General features: G+C 42.6%; 1 protein-coding gene across 2 annotated transcripts in view; it reads right to left on the bottom strand.

Moving 5' to 3' along the window:
- Tada2a (transcriptional adaptor 2A) overlaps positions 1-20,349 on the bottom strand; it is a 45,801-nt gene that overhangs the window by 9,237 nt on the left and 16,215 nt on the right. For both annotated transcript variants that reach the window (XM_052759698.1, XM_052759697.1), the window contains exons 5-11: positions 19,909-20,000; positions 16,895-17,052; positions 14,604-14,692; positions 13,025-13,097; positions 3,346-3,409; positions 2,699-2,742; positions 1,237-1,347 (exon numbers count right to left, since the gene is read on the bottom strand). In XM_052759698.1, the coding sequence (XP_052615658.1) occupies positions 1,237-1,347; positions 2,699-2,742; positions 3,346-3,409; positions 13,025-13,097; positions 14,604-14,692; positions 16,895-17,052; positions 19,909-20,000 (631 nt within the window). The remainder of the gene's footprint in view (positions 1-1,236; positions 1,348-2,698; positions 2,743-3,345; positions 3,410-13,024; positions 13,098-14,603; positions 14,693-16,894; positions 17,053-19,908; positions 20,001-20,349) is intronic.

The following is a 20,349-nucleotide window of genomic DNA, read 5'->3' as shown; positions in this document are numbered from 1 at the left end:
CACCCGATACCAACCACACAAAGAATGACAACCAAACAAGGTGTTTCCTGGGGACAATTTACCTGGCTCAGATAAATGCCTATGATTCTTCCTAAGAAATATTTGCACCATGAGAGCAGTGGTAAAGCACTTTTCTAGGAAATCACAACACAACAAAAAACTTTCCAGAACTAAACTGAGGAGCCAAATAAACATATAGCTCTCATGAGAGTTTGGAATAAGCCCCCAGTGAAGGCTGCCTCAAAGTCTTAGGCCTTCCTGCTTAACAACTTCAATTTTTTATAGTGGAAAATCCAATTATAATTGGGATGAATGCTCTTGGGAACACCAGAGAAAGGCCAGAGGAAGATGGAAGTATTATTTCCATGAGCCAACAACCCTGTTCCCATGACTGAAACTAGTTTGATCATTAAATATTTATTAGCAAAACTATGATGTTTGGTTTTGGCTTCAAAATAACCAGCTTATGGACAAAAGGGAAGAGTTCCCATCCCCTTCAGACGAAGCTGGATAGGTACTGTGTTGAAAACTGCTGAGGCTGGCCATACAGACACAGGGATTCATTGTGTCGTTCTGTTTCTCAATATACTTGACAAGTCCTGTAAGAAGTAAAAACTGCTACACACAGTGGCATAGATCTGTAATTCAATTCCTGGAAGACAAAGGCAAGAGGCCTGCAAGTCTGAGTCCCACATGGACTCCTCAGAAAGTTCCAGGGCAGCCTGGCCTACATACATAGCAAGACCCTGTCTTAAAACAAAGATAAAAACAAACAAAAAAGACCAAAAAGAAAACTAATAAAAACAGAACACAACAACAACAACAACAACAAATGCCCCAAAACAATGAACAAAAGCCCTCTACTAACTTGTAAGTTACTAAGTTTTTTTCCTTCCTTAGTACGTAAGGTTGTATATGTGTGTGTGGTATACGCATGCATACAGAGCCCAGAGGAGGACATGGATGTCCTGTTCCATCATTTTCTACCTTATTCCTTTGAGATAGTTTCTTACTGAGCCTAGATCTAGGTGCTGGCCAGCAAACCCCATCAACACCCATCTCTACCTCCTGTAAGCACTAGTGTCACAGACCAGCTTTTCATGTAAGTGTTGGGATCTAATTAGGTCCCCATGTTATGCAGCAAGCACGCTTACCCACTGAGCCATTCCTCTGCCCCTCACTAAGCTTTTAAATCTCCCCCCGCCCCCCACACACAGAGTTCCAAAAAACACCTACATGCATGGCTTTCAATAAACTTGTCATGTTCCACTGGTCCCACAATCCTTGCAAATCGCCTCATTGTTTCATAAAGGTCTTGGACCTCCTTAGGATACCGCCGTTCCATCACTAGAAAAAGTGAAACACAGTATGTCACAGAGAATATAAGGACTTCGAAGTTTCTGGTATTATTTTTTAAAACAAGTAAAATGCAGGGACATTTTCCTAACCTCACATGACTGACTCGCCCATGACAGCATGCAAACAGGCAGCTGAGAATGCAAATCACTAATCATAATTACAGCATCCCAGCACCTCACGAAGGGATGCTGTTATCACTGAGACCATCTCTACTACTAAATACTACTGATGCCCCTGCTCATGTCTTTTCATCTGCACGGGACCAAGCACTGCTGTCACAAGAGAAGAGGGAATTAAAGGCAGAACCTTTAATCATCAGACACAACTCTGGCAAAATTTCTGGTACAGATTATTGCAGGAAAACAAGGAAAGCAAAGACATTAAGAAATCTTCCAGCTAGTGTGGAAGCATGAGCCTATAGTCCCAGTACTTGAGGTATAGGCAGGAGGACCATCACAGGCCTGACGCGAGCCCTTCTACAGAATACCGACTTCCAAGTCAGCCAAAATAAAAACAAAACAAAATAGAACCAAAAACAAAGAACACCCAGAAAAGGTCAATGAACCTGGAAAAACTATGTGCAGATCTCATCTGGAATACCCTGTGTGACAGACAAGCTGATTATGCAGCACCCTGGAAGGCACTCTTCCAACTGTGAGACACCCGCAACTCCTCTGATTTTTCCACAAAAAAAAAAGTTTTAAATATGCATGAGTATGTATGTATGTATGTATGTATGTATGTATGTATGTGCAGCACATGTGTGCCCACAGAGGTAAAAAGAGGGCATCAAATCCCTTGGAACTGGAATAATAAATAGACTATTTATTATTATGTGAGCCACCACGTGTGTAATGGGACCCAAACCCTGGCCCTCTGCAAGAGCAGCAAGTGCTCTTAACTACTGGGCCATCTCTGCAGCCCTACAAAAATGTTTTTATAACCTGAGACTAAGGTTATATTTAACATATAATTTCAAAACATGACTGTCTAGAAAATGACTCATTAATATTCATGCTATAATTACTATAACAATTAATTCTTAGGCAATGCTGTTGACTAGCAATGAATAGCTCTTCACTGTCACTATGGATCAGAGCTGCCTTGAACACTTTTGGTTTCGTTTTGTTTTGGTTTCTGTGCAAGGGATCAACGTCACCCCAAACGTGCTAGATACCCCTCTACTACTGAGCTACCTACCCCCAAGTCCTGCACCTGGAATTTTCAATCTTCCTAGGTAAGCTAGCATGCAATGTGGACTATGAACACTCCCACAATGACCTGAAACTTCTCAGCAGTGTCAGAAGAATGTAAAATAAAAAAATCAGTTTATACTCACAGCGGAACTTTCTAAGGTTGACTAATCCATGATCTCTTATAATTCTAGAATGAAAAACCACAATAATCTATGTATTAAAAGTAAGTTTCTTATTTAGTGTCTTCTATATGCTATAGTTTTTATCACACATCCTAAATATTAAGAGATGGAATATCAGGGTCCAGAGAAATCAAGTCTCCACACACTTCTGAATTAGCCTCTAATGGAGAGTCACACACTGTCCTTGAGGCATAGAGGACTCTCACAGATGACTTAGTTACCAGTGACAAATGCTGAAAAAACATGTGTTTGTCAAGATGGTTGAGAAGGAAATCTGTCCATATCATGAGACTAATCTACACAATTTGTAGAAATGATAATTAAGAACAGTCATTTAAGGGAAACTACTAGCCATGAAAGGACACACTGATCATTTACAACATTAAGCATTTACAACCAGACGTTTACGTACTTTGAAGCCATTTGAAATAAATATAGATTAACCATGTTTAAATGGGAGACTGTTATAAAATATAAGATTTAACAGCAACTTTCAACAACCGGGTTCTGCAAAGTCACATGGTAAGCCACAAATGGAGTGTTCTTATAGACAACATGCAACCACCAGTCCAAAGGTCAGAGACAACAGGATGATTTCCTATACTTACTTTTTTCGTCTTTGCCTCTCTTTTAACCTGGAATGATAGATATCCACCACAGCCATCTTCAGAGCTATAAAACAAATACACATATAAACATGAAAATAAAAGTCAAGCCAGGTGGTAGTGGCGCGCATCTTTAATCCTAGCACTCAGGAGGCAGAGGCAGGTGGATCTCTGTGAGTTTGAGGCCTGCCTGGTCTATAGAGTGAGTTCCAGGACAGGACAGCTAGGGCTACACAGAGAAACCCTGTCTCCAAAAACCAATGGAAGAAAGAAAAAAAAAGTCAAGACAAAAAAACCCAAACAATTATTTTTAAGGGAAGATGCTGACCCAGAGTTTTGTTATATGTGCTGGTTGTGAACTCACAGCTTATAGCTATCCTCTTGCCTCTGCCTCCTGAGAGCTGGGATTATATGCATGCACCACCATGCCTGGCTTACCCAAACCTTAACTATTCTATGAAAACTATCCTAGCACATTAATTTCTCTATTAGTAACTAACAATAATTGTTATCATTATTTTGGTAGCACTGGCAACCACACTAGACCAGACAAGTTCTGTCCCACTGAGCTACACCTCCAGTTCAAAAATGAGTGCTGTTGTAACTGCACAGGATTAAGCTCAAGAGCCAATGACAGGCCAGCACTGATGGACAGTGTTGCGTGTTCTTAGAGTAACATTTTCAACTGGGTAACAGTGACTGTTTACAGTGCTGAGTTCTGCATTCTGTGATGAAAAGATGTATTAAGCAGCTTAACCACAGTAAAAGCCATGACTTGCTTGCCTGCTCTTGTCCTAATCCTTTCTAGTCTTAGTCTCAGGGTAAACAAGAAGAGGGCGAGCTGAAATCAGTACCACAGTCCTGCTCTTTCTTCATCTTCCAAGTTCTTCAGGTTTCTGTTTTTCTCTCACTTTTCACTCCTCACCTCATTCCTACAAGCCTGGCTTCCAGGGTTTTAAGTTCCATCAGACTGTACTATCTAAAACTCTCACAACTGTTTTAAACATCACATCCTATTGGATATCCCTATTTGCATGGCTTCCATTGCAAACTTACATATTCTGCCTGTTTCCCATCTTAAAACTCTTTGTTTAACAGCGTTACAGTAAAGCTAGTAGTCTAAGACAGAAGCCAACCTGGAACCTCTTTCCCCTCTTCCTACATAGCCAGCTAGAGTCTTATCTAAACATCTAATGTTTCCTAAACCATCACTTTCTGTCTAATCCCATCACTCAACTCAGGCATCTTGCCATCCTGATGCCTCCTTATGGAAGAACATTATCATACTTACTATGGTCCCTGCCTTCTTCAACTCCCTCCCTCCAAATGGGACTGAGAGTATTATTTTACAGCATAATTTGATGGTACAGTTCCTCTGCTTCTAATTCTTCAGCTACACTCCACCACTTACAGGAGCTCAAGCTCTACACAGTACGCACGGCCTTCCACTGCCTTGTTTCCTACCATTCCCTCGGAGGCTCTCTATACCATAGTCAGAAAACAACCAGCCCCAGATCACACAGGTACTAAGAACAGATCAGGGATCTAAATGCAGGTGACCTGGGTCCAGAGCTGTAAGAAAAACAATGAAGTCAGGCAGGGTGGCACATGCCTTTAATTCTCTGCATTTGGGAGGCAGAGGCAATTGGATCTCTGAATTTGAGGCCAGCCTGGTCTACAGAGTGAGTACCAGAACCACCAGGCTACAAAGAGAAACTCTACCTCAGAAAAACAAGTAGCCTTCCATATGTTGGCTATTTGTTAATGGCTTTATTTTCTCTGTTGCGCCTATCCTAAATCTGGCTTTTTAATAGTATACTAATAAAAAACTTAAAGTTAAAAAAAAACCCACAGGCAGTTTATAATTAGAAGACCTCTAGGGTTACAAAATGAAGACTAATTATTAGCAATTCTAGAAGAAACCACGAGTAAGATATAACAGCACTACACTGCTTAACAACCACCCTTCTGTTAAGAGTCCCAAAGAACCTTAATTTAATTGACTTCAGCACATTCTGGAACTATCTTAAGAACTTGTTACCTCCTTAAGCTTTGTGTGATGTAGTGTGTGTTCGGGTTTTTTCATTACTGAATACATTCATGGAAGGAAGAAGGCCCAGCATTGCAAAACAACCTGCCATGTGTCTTTTGAAAAACCAAAGTGCATAATCCAAGTGTCAGGAAATACAATCTTTAAAAACACACCAGCTTTTCCAGCAATGAATTTGACTATGTATGGGAATATACATTTATCTTACAACAAGTAAGCTTCATTCCAAATTAGAGCCCACGAGCCCCTGGAATGCTGCTAATTCAAAAGCAATGCAAACTCATCTTCGCTCCTGGTACAGAGGTCCAAGTTCAAGATTAGCCAAGGATGGCAAAGAGTCATGTTCTATTAGTTTCAAACACTTTTTTCACACAAAAACTTATTAGGCACAGTAAATCAGACCTCATCTGGCTGAATCTCCTACTCAAGGTCCAGCTACCTTTCCCAGCAGCAGTCAGTCCCTGAAGGTTCCTCCACAGAGACAGTTTGAAGCCCACATTTCTACTCAAACCAGACTATATGGTAGAAAGCAAAAAAAAAAAAGGGGGGGGGAGAGGGAGAGAGAGAGAGAGAGAGAGAGAGAGAGAGAGAGAGAGAGAGAGAGAGAGAGAGAGAGAGAGAGGAGACCAATGAAGTAAGAACAGAATATAATGACTCATAAGAACTGGCAATTTCTTTACTGTATGAAGGCAAACAAAAGTACAAAAGTCTCAAGCTATGTACAATCCTGGTAGGCTGGGGGCAAGATAATAAATTTTAGCTGGACATGGTAGAACATACACGCAATCCTCCTAACACTTGGAAGATGGCAACAAAAGTATTAGTGTTCCAGTCCAGCCTATGCTGTATGAAAACCTGTCTCAAAAAGTATATCTGTGTGTGTGTGTGTGTGTGTGTGTGTGTGTGTGTGTGTGTGTGTGTGTGTGTGTATGTTTAAGGACTGGGTTTTCAAACCCTTTAGGTAACAAACTTGTGGGTTTTTTCTTTTTCTTTCTTTCTTTCTTTTTTTTTTTTGGAGACACTCTCACTATGTAGCCCTGGCTGTCCTGGAACTCACCTGGCTGCCCTCAAACTCACAGAATCTGCCTGTTTCTGCCTCCCCAGTGCTGGGAATAAAAGTGTGTGCCACCACACTCAGCAGCACAAACTTTTAAGAAGGAAATCTTTCTTGATTTGGGGCTTGTTCCATGTTAACAGTCCTGCAACCACAGGACAATCCATACCCTGCCTCTGTTTAACAGACAGACGGTGGGCAGGCTGTGGAAGGGAGAAAGGGATACGAAAAAGGAAGGGAGGAAGTGTCTCTAACGTGTAGTATGAACACATACAAAGTTTATCATGGAGTTTTTTTTTTTTTTTTTATGAGAACGGAAGGACTGAGAAGTAACAATTCCAAACGGAAAAGAACGAAAGTATTAATAGTGGAATAATCAGAGAACTCACATTTAGGTTCTTTAAATCCTTCACTTATCTATCCATTTAGATAAATTCTATAGAAAAGAAGTAGCTTGGAGATCAGTGCAAATTGGAGATATTTTGATGAAAATATTTTTGTAATTTTGTAAAACACTAACTTTACCATGTTGTTTCCAAGGACTTGTGTAGGAATGACTGAAATAGAAAAGGCCTTGAGACTGTACTACAAAAATAACCTGTAACTAGATCCTGCTGACCACCGCTTCTACAGCTTGACCATTCTGGTGCCCCTGGCTCCAGGCACCAAGGGAAGCAGCAGCAGCAGCAATGGGGAGAGAGCTGGAGTTCTTCAAGAGGAAAATGAGCGTCTGAAACCACCCTCAGCAGCAAAGACTGCAAGAGCCTAACAGCACGAACAACCCAGGGAGGCACAGAGCAGGGAGGAAATAAGAAGGCAGGCGCATGGAGACTGAGAATCATTAGTTCACATCCCTCTCTGAGAATTCAGAGCTCCAAGTAAAAACCGGCCAGAGACCACTAAATAGAACCACCCAGAACCTACCCACTGACACGGGGCCCTGAAACCCCAGCTCTGGGGGAAGAACAGTCGCCCTGTGATTACACTGGGGACTGATAGTTTCCAAATGGCTGGCCTTAAAATATTTCAAGAAGTGGGCAGAAGACAGAGGCAGCTCCTTCCCACTGCAATGTATTTCTAACATGGTTCAAAATAGCTGGCAACATGTTTCTGTTTTCTTGACAGAAGGCACTTACTGCTTGCTTGGCAAGAAAATCAACTGAAGACTGAATTGCAGAGAGACCAACCAAAGCCCTCACAGACCTGTGACTCAGGTAATCCCAGAAGCAAAGCTCTGTAAATCACACCTGTAATCCCAGGACATGGGAGGTTGAGGCAGGAAGATTAGGTTCAAAGTCATTCTCCACATGAGTCTGAGGTCAGCTTGTGCTACGTGAGACTCTGCCTCAAAACAACAAGGGGTGAGACTGAAGAGATGGCTCAGAGGTCAAGCGCTCTTACAGAGGACTGCAGTTCGGTTCCTAGCACCCATGTCTGGTAGCTCAAAATGGCTTGTAACTCATCCAGGTGTAGTGTCGCTCGCCTTCAATCCCAGCACTCAGGAGGCAGAGGCAGGTGGATCTCTGTGAATTCGAGGCCAGCCTGGGCTACAGAGTAAGTTCCTGGAAAGGCGCAAAGCTACACAGAGAAACGTGTCTCAAAAAAACCAAAAAAAAAAAAAAAAAAAAAAAAAAGAAATAAACAAACAAAAACAAAAAACCACCCAAACCAAAACCAGGCTAGGAAGAAGACTCCGTGGATAAGAGTGACTGTGATGAAAGCAAAAGGACCCGAGATCAAGTCTACAGAACTCATGTAAAAGCTGGGCATGGCTGCTTGTGTCTCTAAGAGCAGAGGAGGACAGATCCTGGGAGCTTGCTGACCAGCTAGCCTAGCTAAAATGGGGAGTTTCAGGTTCAATGAGAGACCAAAGTAAGGTGGAGAGTGACTGAGGAAGACACCTGACATCTTCCTCTGGCCTCCTCATGAACACACACGGGTAGGTGCACCACATATACTGATGTACACACACACACACACACACACACACACACACACACAAAGTGTTGTTCCTTCAAAAACATAATAAAATAAGTCCAGGTGTGGTGGTGCACACTTTTAATCCCAGCACTTGGGAGACAGAGGCAGGCAGATCTCTGAGTTTGAGGCCAGCCTGGTCTACAGAGTGAGTTCCAGGACAGCCAAGGCTACACAGAGAAACCGTGTCTCAGAAAACAAAATAAATAAAATAAAAACAGTCATCCTGTCCTTGCAAGCTTTTGGCCAACATGCACAAAAATAATTCCAAAATGGATGACTACTGACCTAATAGCTTTCTTTAGTCAGTTAGTAGGAAGCCAGAGGCAAATGCTTAACTTTGCATATTTATTTGAATGTAAGAAGGGAACATTATCTATTCCTACCTCTCAGTGTGGTGCAGCTACACAAGACTACAAATGTGAGCCACAGAAAAGAAACGACCACAAAAATATTAAGGATGTGAAGACTGAATGTGGTAGGTGTGGTGACTCTTGCCTGTAATCCTGGCACTTGGAAGGCCAACTAGGGAGGATGGCCATAAATTTGAGGCCAGCTTAGGCTACAGTGTAAAACCCTAATCAAAAAAATAAAGATACCTTCATACCAATGCACATAAAATAAGGTTAAATAAATTACTTTAAAAATAAATACAATAAAAAACAAGGGCCAATGAGAAGGTTCAGTGAGTACAGACACACAGCACCAAATCTAACAATCTGAGTTTGATCCCTGAAACTTACATGGTGGAAAAAGAGAACTAACTCCTGCAGGCTGTCCTCTGACCTCCATATTAGTGTCATGGCATTCACACATATACATACACACGTAAGTATGAATCCCCACCAAAAAATAAAACCCAAACCAACAAAAACTAGACAGTATTATACAATGCTAAGAACACACGGTGGGGCTGGCTCTCTTTGCTGCCTATATATAGCAGGTGAATACTTAACCTTTCCATGCTCCAATTCCTTCATCTGTAAAGAAGAAATAATGGGAACTCTCAACGCACAGGGTTCTGTAAGCATGAGATGATCTCACAGAGCTGGGGAAGTGGCACACCTGCAAGCCCAGCACTCAGGAGCTAAAGCAGAAAGATGAAGAGTTGGAGACTAGCCTGGGTTACACGGCAAGACCATCACAAAAGGAAAAAAAAGATTTCATACATGTGAAGGGCTTAAAATCGTACCTGGCAAACAGTAAATGAAATATGTGTTAACTATTATTAATTATTATAGTATTTATATCTAAACTGCCTTATGCATAAACAGCTGGATCTCTATAAAATGAAGAACAGTAACAAGTGAATGCAGTGACCAACTGGACCTCTGGTATACAGTTAAGGGTCTGAAAGCTGGAAAATTAAACCAAAGACATACATTCTGAAAAAATAAAAAAAGGGTCCAATGCTGCCAGAGAAATCTTGATGAAATTAGTTTTCTACATAGAGGGGGCATGAAAGTTTGGCATGATGGCACATAAATGAAGTATCAGCACTTGAAAAGACAGACACAACAGGATCCCAAGACAGCCTTGTCTATACAACAAGTTCTAAGCCAGCCGGCTAGAGTTAGATCCTGTCTGAAACCAACCAGCCAGAGGGAACACAAATGGGACGAATGTGTAACCCTGAGAAGCATCACAAATACCAACTCAGCACATAGTGCCCGATGCCTCCAACCCGCCTGGGTTATGGAACACTAACAGGAAAGTTGATCCATCCATAAGTTTTGGACCCTGGGACACTTAGGGGAAGGGTTGTTCACATATTTAGAGAGATTTTCACAGATGAATAGAGGTGAGCCAAGTGGGATCACTAAGCATCTGCCCAAAAATCTCACAGCATTACAAGACCAGCGTGCCGAGGTAATGAGTCTCCTGTGCTTCTTTCTGAATCAGTAATAGCTTATTTCAACAAAGGAGGAGACGGTACCACTGACGAGACTGCACAACTTCCTTATTTTCCTCAGACATTGCTTCACGGGACATGCCTTTCCTGGGCCCATGCTGGGAACTTTCTGGTATACTTGGAATGCAATTAACTATCCCTCTTGTTGTATCCCATGCCTCTGTAATGGACCACAAAGCCAACTGTATTGTACAAATTCCATGAATCGATGCAAATCTTTGGGTGACACAAAGAGCTTACTGGCATAAGCCCACATTCCTTCCAGTAGTTATGAGTGAGGGAGCCTAAAGGAATGTTCCTAATGCCCAGTCATATTAGGAGTACAATGGTATGGAACAACACCATCAATCTGCATTGCACACCACTGTTCACTGGAAACATGTACACCTGACTCAGTAGTGTCACTCACTCTTTACTGATGGGGACACAGAGGAACAGCAAGCAGGACTCCCAGGACTTGCCCAAGATTCCACAGTGACTCAGAAGCAGGCCCAAGCTTGAATCAATGTCCCGATTCTCACCAATCCGTACCCCTCTGTGTGCCAGTTATGCTTAAAAGCTCCTTCTTGTTCCTTCCAGAGACTTCTTGGGCTCCTGGAACCCTTCACTCGGTGTTCTAAGAGATGGCTGGGGGCAACATGTGCCAGCTAAGGTCACGCTGCCAGAGAAGCTACTGTAAGAGCTCACAGCCATAAACAAGTCACCTTTATGGTGCTGCCAAGAAGGCACCCACATTGATCTCCAGTGCTTCTGGAATATTCTCCTAAAAAGCACCTATTTGTATATTGTTAGAAGGGCTTGTTGGTCAGAAGTCACAACTCTATCGTCACCTGGCAGCTTTTTCCAAAGCTTGACATGGGAACTCCCTCCCCAGTGAGACATCCCGATTTCTACCTGCCTTTATCTGGAGAATGTCCCTGGACCAGGAGGACTGACCTTGTCTGAAAAGCTCTCTAAGCCTAGATACCTGATTTATCTTTAGCTTGACCTTTGGCATGTTCCCTGCTAGAAGCCTCCCCTGCTGCACATATGGTAACTAAGCCTTGTATTAGGAGTTTTGCTATAGGACCCTGTTGCCACATATGAAGCCTTATGATAGGGCCGTGCCACTTAATGCAAATTAGGGTTTGTCCCCAGGCTCCCCAATTCTATATATCTCCTATACTCTGGAATAAAGCTGAGCTGATTCACTGAAGTCATCTCCTGGAGGGCTGTCTCCGTCGTACTCACAGTCATCTGAGCCCTGTTGCCTGCCACTGCTCTCTCCACCCTCGTGAACCAACGCACCAATGATCCCGAGGAAGAAGAACCACAGTGTACCACACAGTTCACAACACTCCATCTCCAGTGTGGGGGGAAAGGCGATGCACCCAGTGACTGCAACACTCAGGAGGTGGACATACAAGAATCAAGATCATTTTGGCTATAAGGCAAGTTTGAGAGCCTAGACTATATTAGACACATCTCCATGTTTAAAAGGGGAAGGGGACGCCGGGGAAATAGTTCAGTTGGTAAAGCTCTTAATCTGAACCTACATTAAAAAAAAAAAAGCTGGGCTAGGTAGCACATATTTCCTGGGGAGATGAAGACAAACATATCCCCAGGGCTCACTGGCTATCTAGTCTAGTCTACCTGGCGAATTCCGGCTAGAGTGAGAGACTGTCTCAAAAAAAAAAAAGACAGCACCTGAAGAATGACACTTGAGGTTGCCCTCTGACCTCCAGATATGTATGTACAGGTACATATAATACATACATACAGACAGACACACACAAATACAAGTGTATATCTAAGTAATAACAATAATAAAATTTAAAATCAGCCGGGCGGTGGTGGCGCACGCCTTTAATCCCAGCACTCGGGAGGCAGAGCCAGGCGGATCTCTGTGAGTTCGAGGCCAGCCTGGACTACCAAGTGAGTCCCAGGAAAGGCGCAAAGCTACACAGAGAAACCCTGTCTCGAAAAACCAAAAAAAAAAAAAAAAAATTTAAAATCAACAGTTCTGAGAAATGAGAGCTCCTAATTTTGATCTAAAGTACACTCTTGAAGAATGACCATTTCCTCCTGATGGCTCACTCCTTTAATCCCAGTATTCTGGAGGCAGAGGCAGGAGGATATCTGAGTTTGAGGCCAGCCTGGTCTACAGAGTGAGTTCCTGGACAGCCAGGGCTACACAGACTCTGTTTTAAAAAACAAACAAATTTTTTAAAAAAGGAAAGAAAGAAAAGAATGACCATTTCCTAACTACATGTTAACAAATGATGAACATTCAGCATCTGTAATTGTAACTGAAATCCAAGATCTGTAAACTATTTCCCTACCATCTAAGGAAGCAAGGGCCACTTCATCAACTACCTCAACATGGGCTTTCCTCAGCCCAAGGGACTGGACAGTCCCAAGGACTATTAGGTGACCAATATTGTTACTATCATCACAAGTCATTCAAACGGGCCAAAACTTAACAAGAGGGGAAGTTCAGCAACAAAGCTACTAGATTTGTTTTTTTGTAGTGTCTGAATCAAACCCAGGGCCTAGGGCACACTCTACCACTGAGCCATGTTACCAGCCCAACCACTAAGCTCTAGTCACTAAGGGCAGAGGACATGTTCTATTAGTCCTTATATTCCAGCATCCGGAACAGTGTTATCAATACTTGTACTCAGGAAGCATCTGATAAAATAAACATTACCGTGTAAGATGTCTGAGTCGTCTTCAACAAAATCAATGTCTCTTAAGTCCCATTCTGCATAATTGTCAAACTCCTGTTAGAGGACAAAAAAAAAAAAAAACCCAAACCCATCAGTTTTGAGTAATGCCTTTACAATAGCCATGCTTCAGAGGCAAAGAGAAAATTCTTGCGCCAATATTTGCTAAGTACTAAACTGGATAAAAGGCAAAGAAACTACTCTAAGGGAAAAATTATAAGAAAAATCTGAGAGACTTTCAGGCAGTCATGAAAACAAAGAGCTGGGACAGCACAATATTAGGAACAAAGCCAAGCCTATTGTTTAAAAATGTTTAATAGCCTGCTCATTCCAAAGAGAATCTTTGATTAGGCCTCCAAGTATTCTGGCAAGAAAATTGCCTGCATTAATTCATTTTCTTTTTATCACCTTTTGTGGGATTGTTTAGTCCTAATGTAGCTTATACACTAAAATGAGAACAGTCTATTGAGGACAGTTCAGGGAGAGGGTGACTATGGGGTAGCTCTGCACTGCCACCTGCCATGAACAAATGCCTAACTGGGTACTATGGCAAGCTGGGCTCTAGTTTAACACCCCTATCTCCATGAGCACTGCAGATGACATCAGAGAGCATATTTGATTTTTTTTTTGTTTGAGACAGAGTTGCAATGTGTAGCCTGGCTATCCAGGAACTCACTCCACATAGACCAGGCTGGTCTTGAACTCACCGAGATCCACCTGCCTCTGCCGGGATCAAAGGTGTGTGCCATCACTACCTGACTGCAAATTAAATTCTTAAGACTACTTCCACATTTATTTTTTTTAATTCTGTGGATAAATGAAGAAGATAGGTTGTTTTTTTTTAATTATTTTTTATTTTATGTGTGTCGGTGTTTTGCCTCCATGTATGTCTGTGTGAGGGTGCCAGATCTTGGAGTTAGAGACAGTTGTGAGCTGCCATGTGGGTGCTGGGAATTGAACCCAGGTCCTCTGGAAGAGCAGTCAGTGCTCTTAGCCACTGAGCCATTTCTCCAGCCCTCGAGGAAAACAGTTTTAATGGATATATGTATATATACAATGCAGGACTCAGCAACTACTACACAGCCCACTGCTTACTTGGGAAATAAACTTTTATTGGAACATAGATATATCCATTTGTTTATATATTATCTCTGCTCCTTTTCTTTTTTTAGACAGGCTCTCACTAAACCCAGGCTTATCTAAAACTCAAAATGCTTCTATGCTATTTCTGCACAATAACAGTGAAGTTTGGTTGTGACAGAAACTTAATATTCTAGGAAACTTAAACATAACCTGGCCCTGATACAGCACAACCTTGAAAACCCCTTGCTATGGAATGACAACTGCAGAAATCTCACACCCACAGAATTGGTGGGAGCAACACTTCTGCACCCTGGTAGGCCAGGTCCCCCTCAGAACTGTCACTGCTCCACAGGTGCTCACAATGGGAAAGGAGTGAGCAAAATGTGACTCCAAGGGCCTGAAAATGAAAGTGCCTTGAAAATCTCCCTTTAGTAAGAGATAATAACCTCACTGGAAACAAAAGTAACAAGTTTTTGTTACCTCAATGAAATCTGCCCGAGCTGGCATGTATCCTGCCATGTCCCGAGACAGCAATGAGTCAAAGGCAGGCCGGGGAGGGTCATCTGCAGCTGGAACAAACAATGGGTTTTTCTTAATAAAATAAACACTGACATGGAAATATCAAATAAATGTCTTTATTTATAGTCTGGACTCAAAAACAAAAAAACTAAGTGTTGCTAGATATTTGTTTACACTGTGATGATGTGTCTTTGCCAAGGCGCCTTCTGATTGGTTTAACAAAGAGCTGAATGGCCAATAGCGAGGCACGAAGAGGTTAGGCAGGAGTTCTGGGGAAAGGAAGGACTTGGGGAAGAAGAAGGGCAGAGTGGCCAGCCACACACTGGGAGGAAGCAAGAGGTTCCAAACGGAAGAGAGGTAACACTAAGTGGCAGAACGTAGATTAATAGAAATGGGTTAATTTAAGTTATAACAGCGAGTTGAGACAAGCCTAAGCTAAAGGCCAAGCTTCCATAATTAATAAGTTTCTGTGTCGTGATTTGTGAGCTGGCGGCCGACAGGATATGATGGCACATGCCTGCAATCCTAGCACCTGAGAGGCAGAAGCAGGAGGGTCAGATCAAGGTCACACTCAGCTACACAATGAGTTCAAGGCCAAAATATATGAAGACAGGGTATCACTATGTAGCTGAGAGTACCCTCAAACTCTTAATTCTCTTGCCTCAGTCTGCTGAGTGCTGGGTTACAGGTGTGAGGCATCACATCCCACTCTAAAACAAATTTCTTTGAGAAAAAAGATCTAAGGGAATAAATTCAAAGGTTTTATAAAGAGTGAAAAGGTAATTATGAAAAAAACAATAGCTTCATTCTTTTTTTCTTTTTTGGAGATAGGGTCTTCTCTCTATGTACTGGCTGCCATGGAACTTGCTATATGGACCAGGCTGGCTTTGAACTCAGAGATCTATCTGCCTCTGCCTCCCAAGTGCTAGTGTTGTTGTTTTTATTTTGTGCTGAGACAGACTATTATATATCCTACACTACTCCCAAACTCACAATCCTCCTGCCTCAGCTTCCCAAGCGGCAACTATGGGGTCACAGTCATGTGCCACCATGCCTACCAAACCCCAGGCTGATTTCCTGATGAAGGAAACAGTCTCTGATTTGCATGCATTTGTGCAGGCAGGCATGTGCGGTTCAGAGGACAACTTGCAGAAGTCAGTTCTCTCTCTACCATATGGGTCCCAGGGGCCGAATTTAAGTCAGACTTGGTGGCACGTGCCTTCGCCTGCTGAGCCATCCTGTAGCCTTGCCCTCTGATTTCCCAAAATGAATGAAAAACGAAAGGAAATGAACCAAAGACATTTTCCTCCACTGTTGTTATAGGACTCAAGTATCCTGTCAGTGTCTGCTCCTTTGAGTCGTCAGACCACTATCAACTTACAGATCTCAGCCAACTCAGAAGCAAAACATCCTGGATTTTGAAGTTCATCCAGCTGAGTCCCAGCGCCAGCCTACAACAGTTCTACATCTTTGTACAAATTGTTCAGCCTTTTAAAAATCTCAGTTTCCTTGTGTGTAACACAAAAGCATCCGTTCCATTGATTTCACTGGGTTGCTGTTAGGAACAAACAGGCCTAATGGACTTGAGGGAAGTGCTAACATCCGAAGTACTATTCAAACAGGAGGCATCAGCAACCTCGGAGGCCGTCAGCCACAAAGCTGCTTCCACAAGTGAGGAAAGGGAGGCCACTGGGAGAGCATTCATACATCACTGGTACTCTGGGGCCATTCACAGAAGACGCTTGTTTGTAATTCATCAGCTTTTGGTTACACTACAGTAAAAGACTCATTGATCCCCACAGGCATATAAGATTTTTAAAAAAAGATTGCCTTCACTGCCATAACCAAATGAATAAAAAGAACAAATTACTCCTTGGACTTAACACTGAGGCAATACTGGATCCTGGTAAGCAACTCCTACTGAATTATAAACAATCCAAAGGAATGATAAGACTTGTAACCAATGACAGCATGGAGACCTTGGCCCCTTTTGAACATAACATTTTACAGAAGCAATCATTAATGTTAACTAATATATTCCAAGAGATCCAGAGTGGAAGGCTACAACTTTGACCTCTGGGATGTGTTCCCTCCTTGCCATATCATGGCCCTGACTCAAGAGCTATCATACCAAACTCCTCTTACCTTACAGAAGTTCTTATCTGTCAAAGTCATCACATCACTGTTTACCTGCTATGGAAACAGCCCAAGGATGGGCTGAGTACCTCTTCCCCAAACAGGCAGGCACTTACAGTGAAACGGAATGGCTGTGTCAGCAGTTCTGGCTGCCTCGGCTTGCTTCAGGTTTAGCAGGGTGGACGCGAACAGAGGGTTATTGATAAAATGCTTCATGTAGTGCTTCTCACATTCCTCTTTGGTTTTGGTGCACATCTGATTAGCTACATCCTGCCTAGAAAAATGTGGAAAAAGAGTGAAGAGTAATTTTCTTACTGATATAGACCATTGAAAGCTTGGTTAGTTCGTTCCATATTTGCAGTCAAATAAAAATTGCATATTGCAGTCAACATAAAATCAATAATCTGGCTGGGTGGCGGCGGCGGCGGCGGCGGCGGCGGCGGCGGCGGCGCTCGCCTTTAATCCCAGCACTTGGGAGGCAGAGGCAGGCAGATCTCTGTGAGTTTAAGGCCAGCCTGGGCTACAGAGTGAGTTCCAGGAAAGGCACAAAGCTACAGAGAGAAACCCTGTCTTGAAAAACCAAAAAAATCAATAATCTGATACCTCCAGGTAGATGTCAGCAAAACAGTAAGACAGATACACCACTGATATTTGATATTTGTGCCATGTGATCCAAATCCTGCTACTTCAAGATAGAAAAAATAAAGTTCTAGGTTAGCCAGAGCTATCGAGTGAGACAATGTCTTTAAAAAGAAGCCAGGCATGGTGGCTTATGCTTTTAATCTTAGAACTTGGGAGGTAGAAGCTGGAGGATCTCTGTGAGTTTGAGGCCAGCCAAGCCTATATACTAAGTTCTAGGACAGCCAGGACCACATAGAGAGAACCCTGTCTGATAAACAAAACAGAAAACAAACAGCCCCCTCTCCAAAAGGTGGAGGGAGAGAAGCAATTCTTGCTAGTTGTCCTTTGGCCATCACATGTGTGTGCCCATACACATACACCATAGTATATGTGACTGAAAATTTTTAAGGGGGCTGAGAGCTGGCTCAGAAGTTAAAAGTATTTTCTTCAGTGCTCAACAAGTGCCTGTAACTCCACTCCCTTTCTGGCCTCCTTGGCATGTGAACATGAGTAACAACCATCACATAGATACACACACACACACAACACATACAACACACACGCATGCACATAAATTTAATAAATAAATAAGCCCTAAAAAAAACTTAAAAGATCATCAATAACAACAGAAATCATTTTGGAATGCGCAAAATGTACAGAAGTGCCAGGCATGGTGGCACACACCTTAAGTCCTAGTACTTGAAAGCTAAAGGCAGGTGGATTTCTGTAAATTCAAGGCTAGCTGGTTTACACAGAATTCCAGGCCAGCCAATGCTACCTGGTGAGACCCTGTCTAAAAAAGTACCTAAGTCTAGTTTTATTTTTGCATGTTTTATAGTATACGAAACACATGTCATGAAGAGATATTTCTTCACTAGAATTCCCATGGATATGGCAAGGCAGTGCCATTAATCTAAGATCACCTTAGTACTAGCCTTGTAGTGTATTGTTATTTCTATTTCACAGAATAATAACAAAAAAAAAGATACCCAAAGAAATAATATACTTGCTAAAGAAGACAAAGCCAGCATTTCTGAGACTGCTGAGTCCTAGCTCAGGCGATGCAGAGGTGGAGGTGAACTCTCAGTCCCCTCCTCAAGCTCACTCTCAGAGCCCTTCCCCAGGGCTGTGCACGTCAGCCAACTGTAGACAGCTTGATTCCCTTGCTAGGCAGAGAGCCTAGATGAGGGCAGGAACTGAAATTCTTGGGCTCTTACCACCAACCACAGTCCCTTATTCACACTGGATAGAGAAGCAGCTAGATTCTTCTGGGTGGTGATGGGGATTGAACCCAAACACCTCACACCTCCCCCATACAGTAACAGACTTTCTCCTAGTCTTTGCTAAGAGGGAAGGAAGATGAGGACTGGCCTACTAGAGAAAAAGTATAAAGCCTCGGGCAAAGATGACTGGTAAGCTGCCCACAAGTGATCCATTTGTTACATCTTTGGTATTTACCAGAACACACAGGATTTCATGATGCATAGGTGCTAAATGAATGAATGGAAACAAAATGTGGGCTGAGCTCTGGTCCCCCTCTGGACCCTGGACATAGGGAGGGTAGCACACCTAATAACACAAGGAAGGACTGACTATGAGCACTAGCAATTAGGGAAGATCCAGGAGAGGTTCCTTCACTAAGAAGTTATGAAAAATGAAAAAGAGTTTAACTCCCTAAACTTCAGATGCTTCATGAACAAAATATGTTTAATAGCATATCTGCTGTCTAGTTCACAAAACAAAATTATCAGAATGAGTGTTCCTAAAATGTTAACATTGGGGAGCTGGAGCGATGGTTTAGTGGATAAAGTGCTCTCTGTGCAGGCACAAGAGACCTGAGTTCATACCCTCTGCTCCTTGCATCTGTAACTCTAGCACTTCAGAGGCAGAGACAGACAGATCCTGGGGGCTCATTGGCCAGCCCAAAGTAGCTGAAACTATAACCTCCAGATTAAGTGAGAGACTCTGTCTCAAAAAATAATATGGAGAGTAAAAGACAGGAAGACATCTGGTAATAATCTCTAGCCACCACACACACAGGCATGCATGTACTTGCGCAGGGGGTGGGGGGCTTGGGGGTATGGGGTAGGGGTGGGTTGGGGGGTGTTAATCTTCAGCCAGCCACCACCCCCCAACACACATAGCCCCCTACATATGCATACACATTTTTAAACTTGCATTGTGTGCCCAGAAATCTGTAAAACCAGGAGAAATAATTAGTAACCTATACTTCTCCACAACTCAGGAAGAACAATCTTGGTGTTGCTGTATCCAAAGAAATGTAATAATGCAACCTCTGAGAATTGCTCAGGCATGAACCACTAAGCATCCTGCATTCCAAGGTATTTCAGGCCTAGAAGATATGGTACATGGACAAGAAACTGTCTCTGAGTTCCTGGTCATCAGGAAAGCAGCACAGCTTTACATGATCTGAGGCTCTCTGCTGTTATGTTTCAACTGTGGCTTCTCTGAGCCCATGAGGACAGACCAATCAATAGTAAACTCTTACCAATTTCCAAAGCCACAGTCCATTACAGCTTCTAAAAGGGCCATTTCTTCTTGAGCAGTCCAGCTGGGATCAAGAACAGGAAAGTCTGAGGTCTAAGGAGAAAAAATGATTTGGTTAAGAAAAGGGATAGGAATGACATGTAGGAACCCCAATTGTGGTACACGGTTTAAAAAGACTAGGCAAAATGTGACAGTGTAATCTCAATGAGAGATTCAGTGAGAGACTGCTGCTCTTCCAGAGAACCCAGGCTTGATTTCCAGCATGCACATGGCAGTTCACAACCACCTGTAACTCAGTTCCAAGATCTATTCTGGCCTCTGTGAGCAATGAACATATGTGGTACACATACATGCAGGCAAAATACCCATACACATAATATAAAATATAAATAAATCTTAGGGGGAAAAAAACTTGTGATGGAATAAAGGAAATTACTTTATG

This window comes from Peromyscus californicus, unplaced genomic scaffold (genome assembly GCF_007827085.1).
Source record: "Peromyscus californicus insignis strain IS unplaced genomic scaffold, ASM782708v3 Scaffold_3__1_contigs__length_106647218, whole genome shotgun sequence".
Lineage (NCBI taxonomy): Eukaryota > Metazoa > Chordata > Mammalia > Rodentia > Cricetidae > Peromyscus > Peromyscus californicus.
Note: the sequence above shows the minus strand (reverse complement) of the source record. Positions and strands in the feature narration are given on the sequence as shown.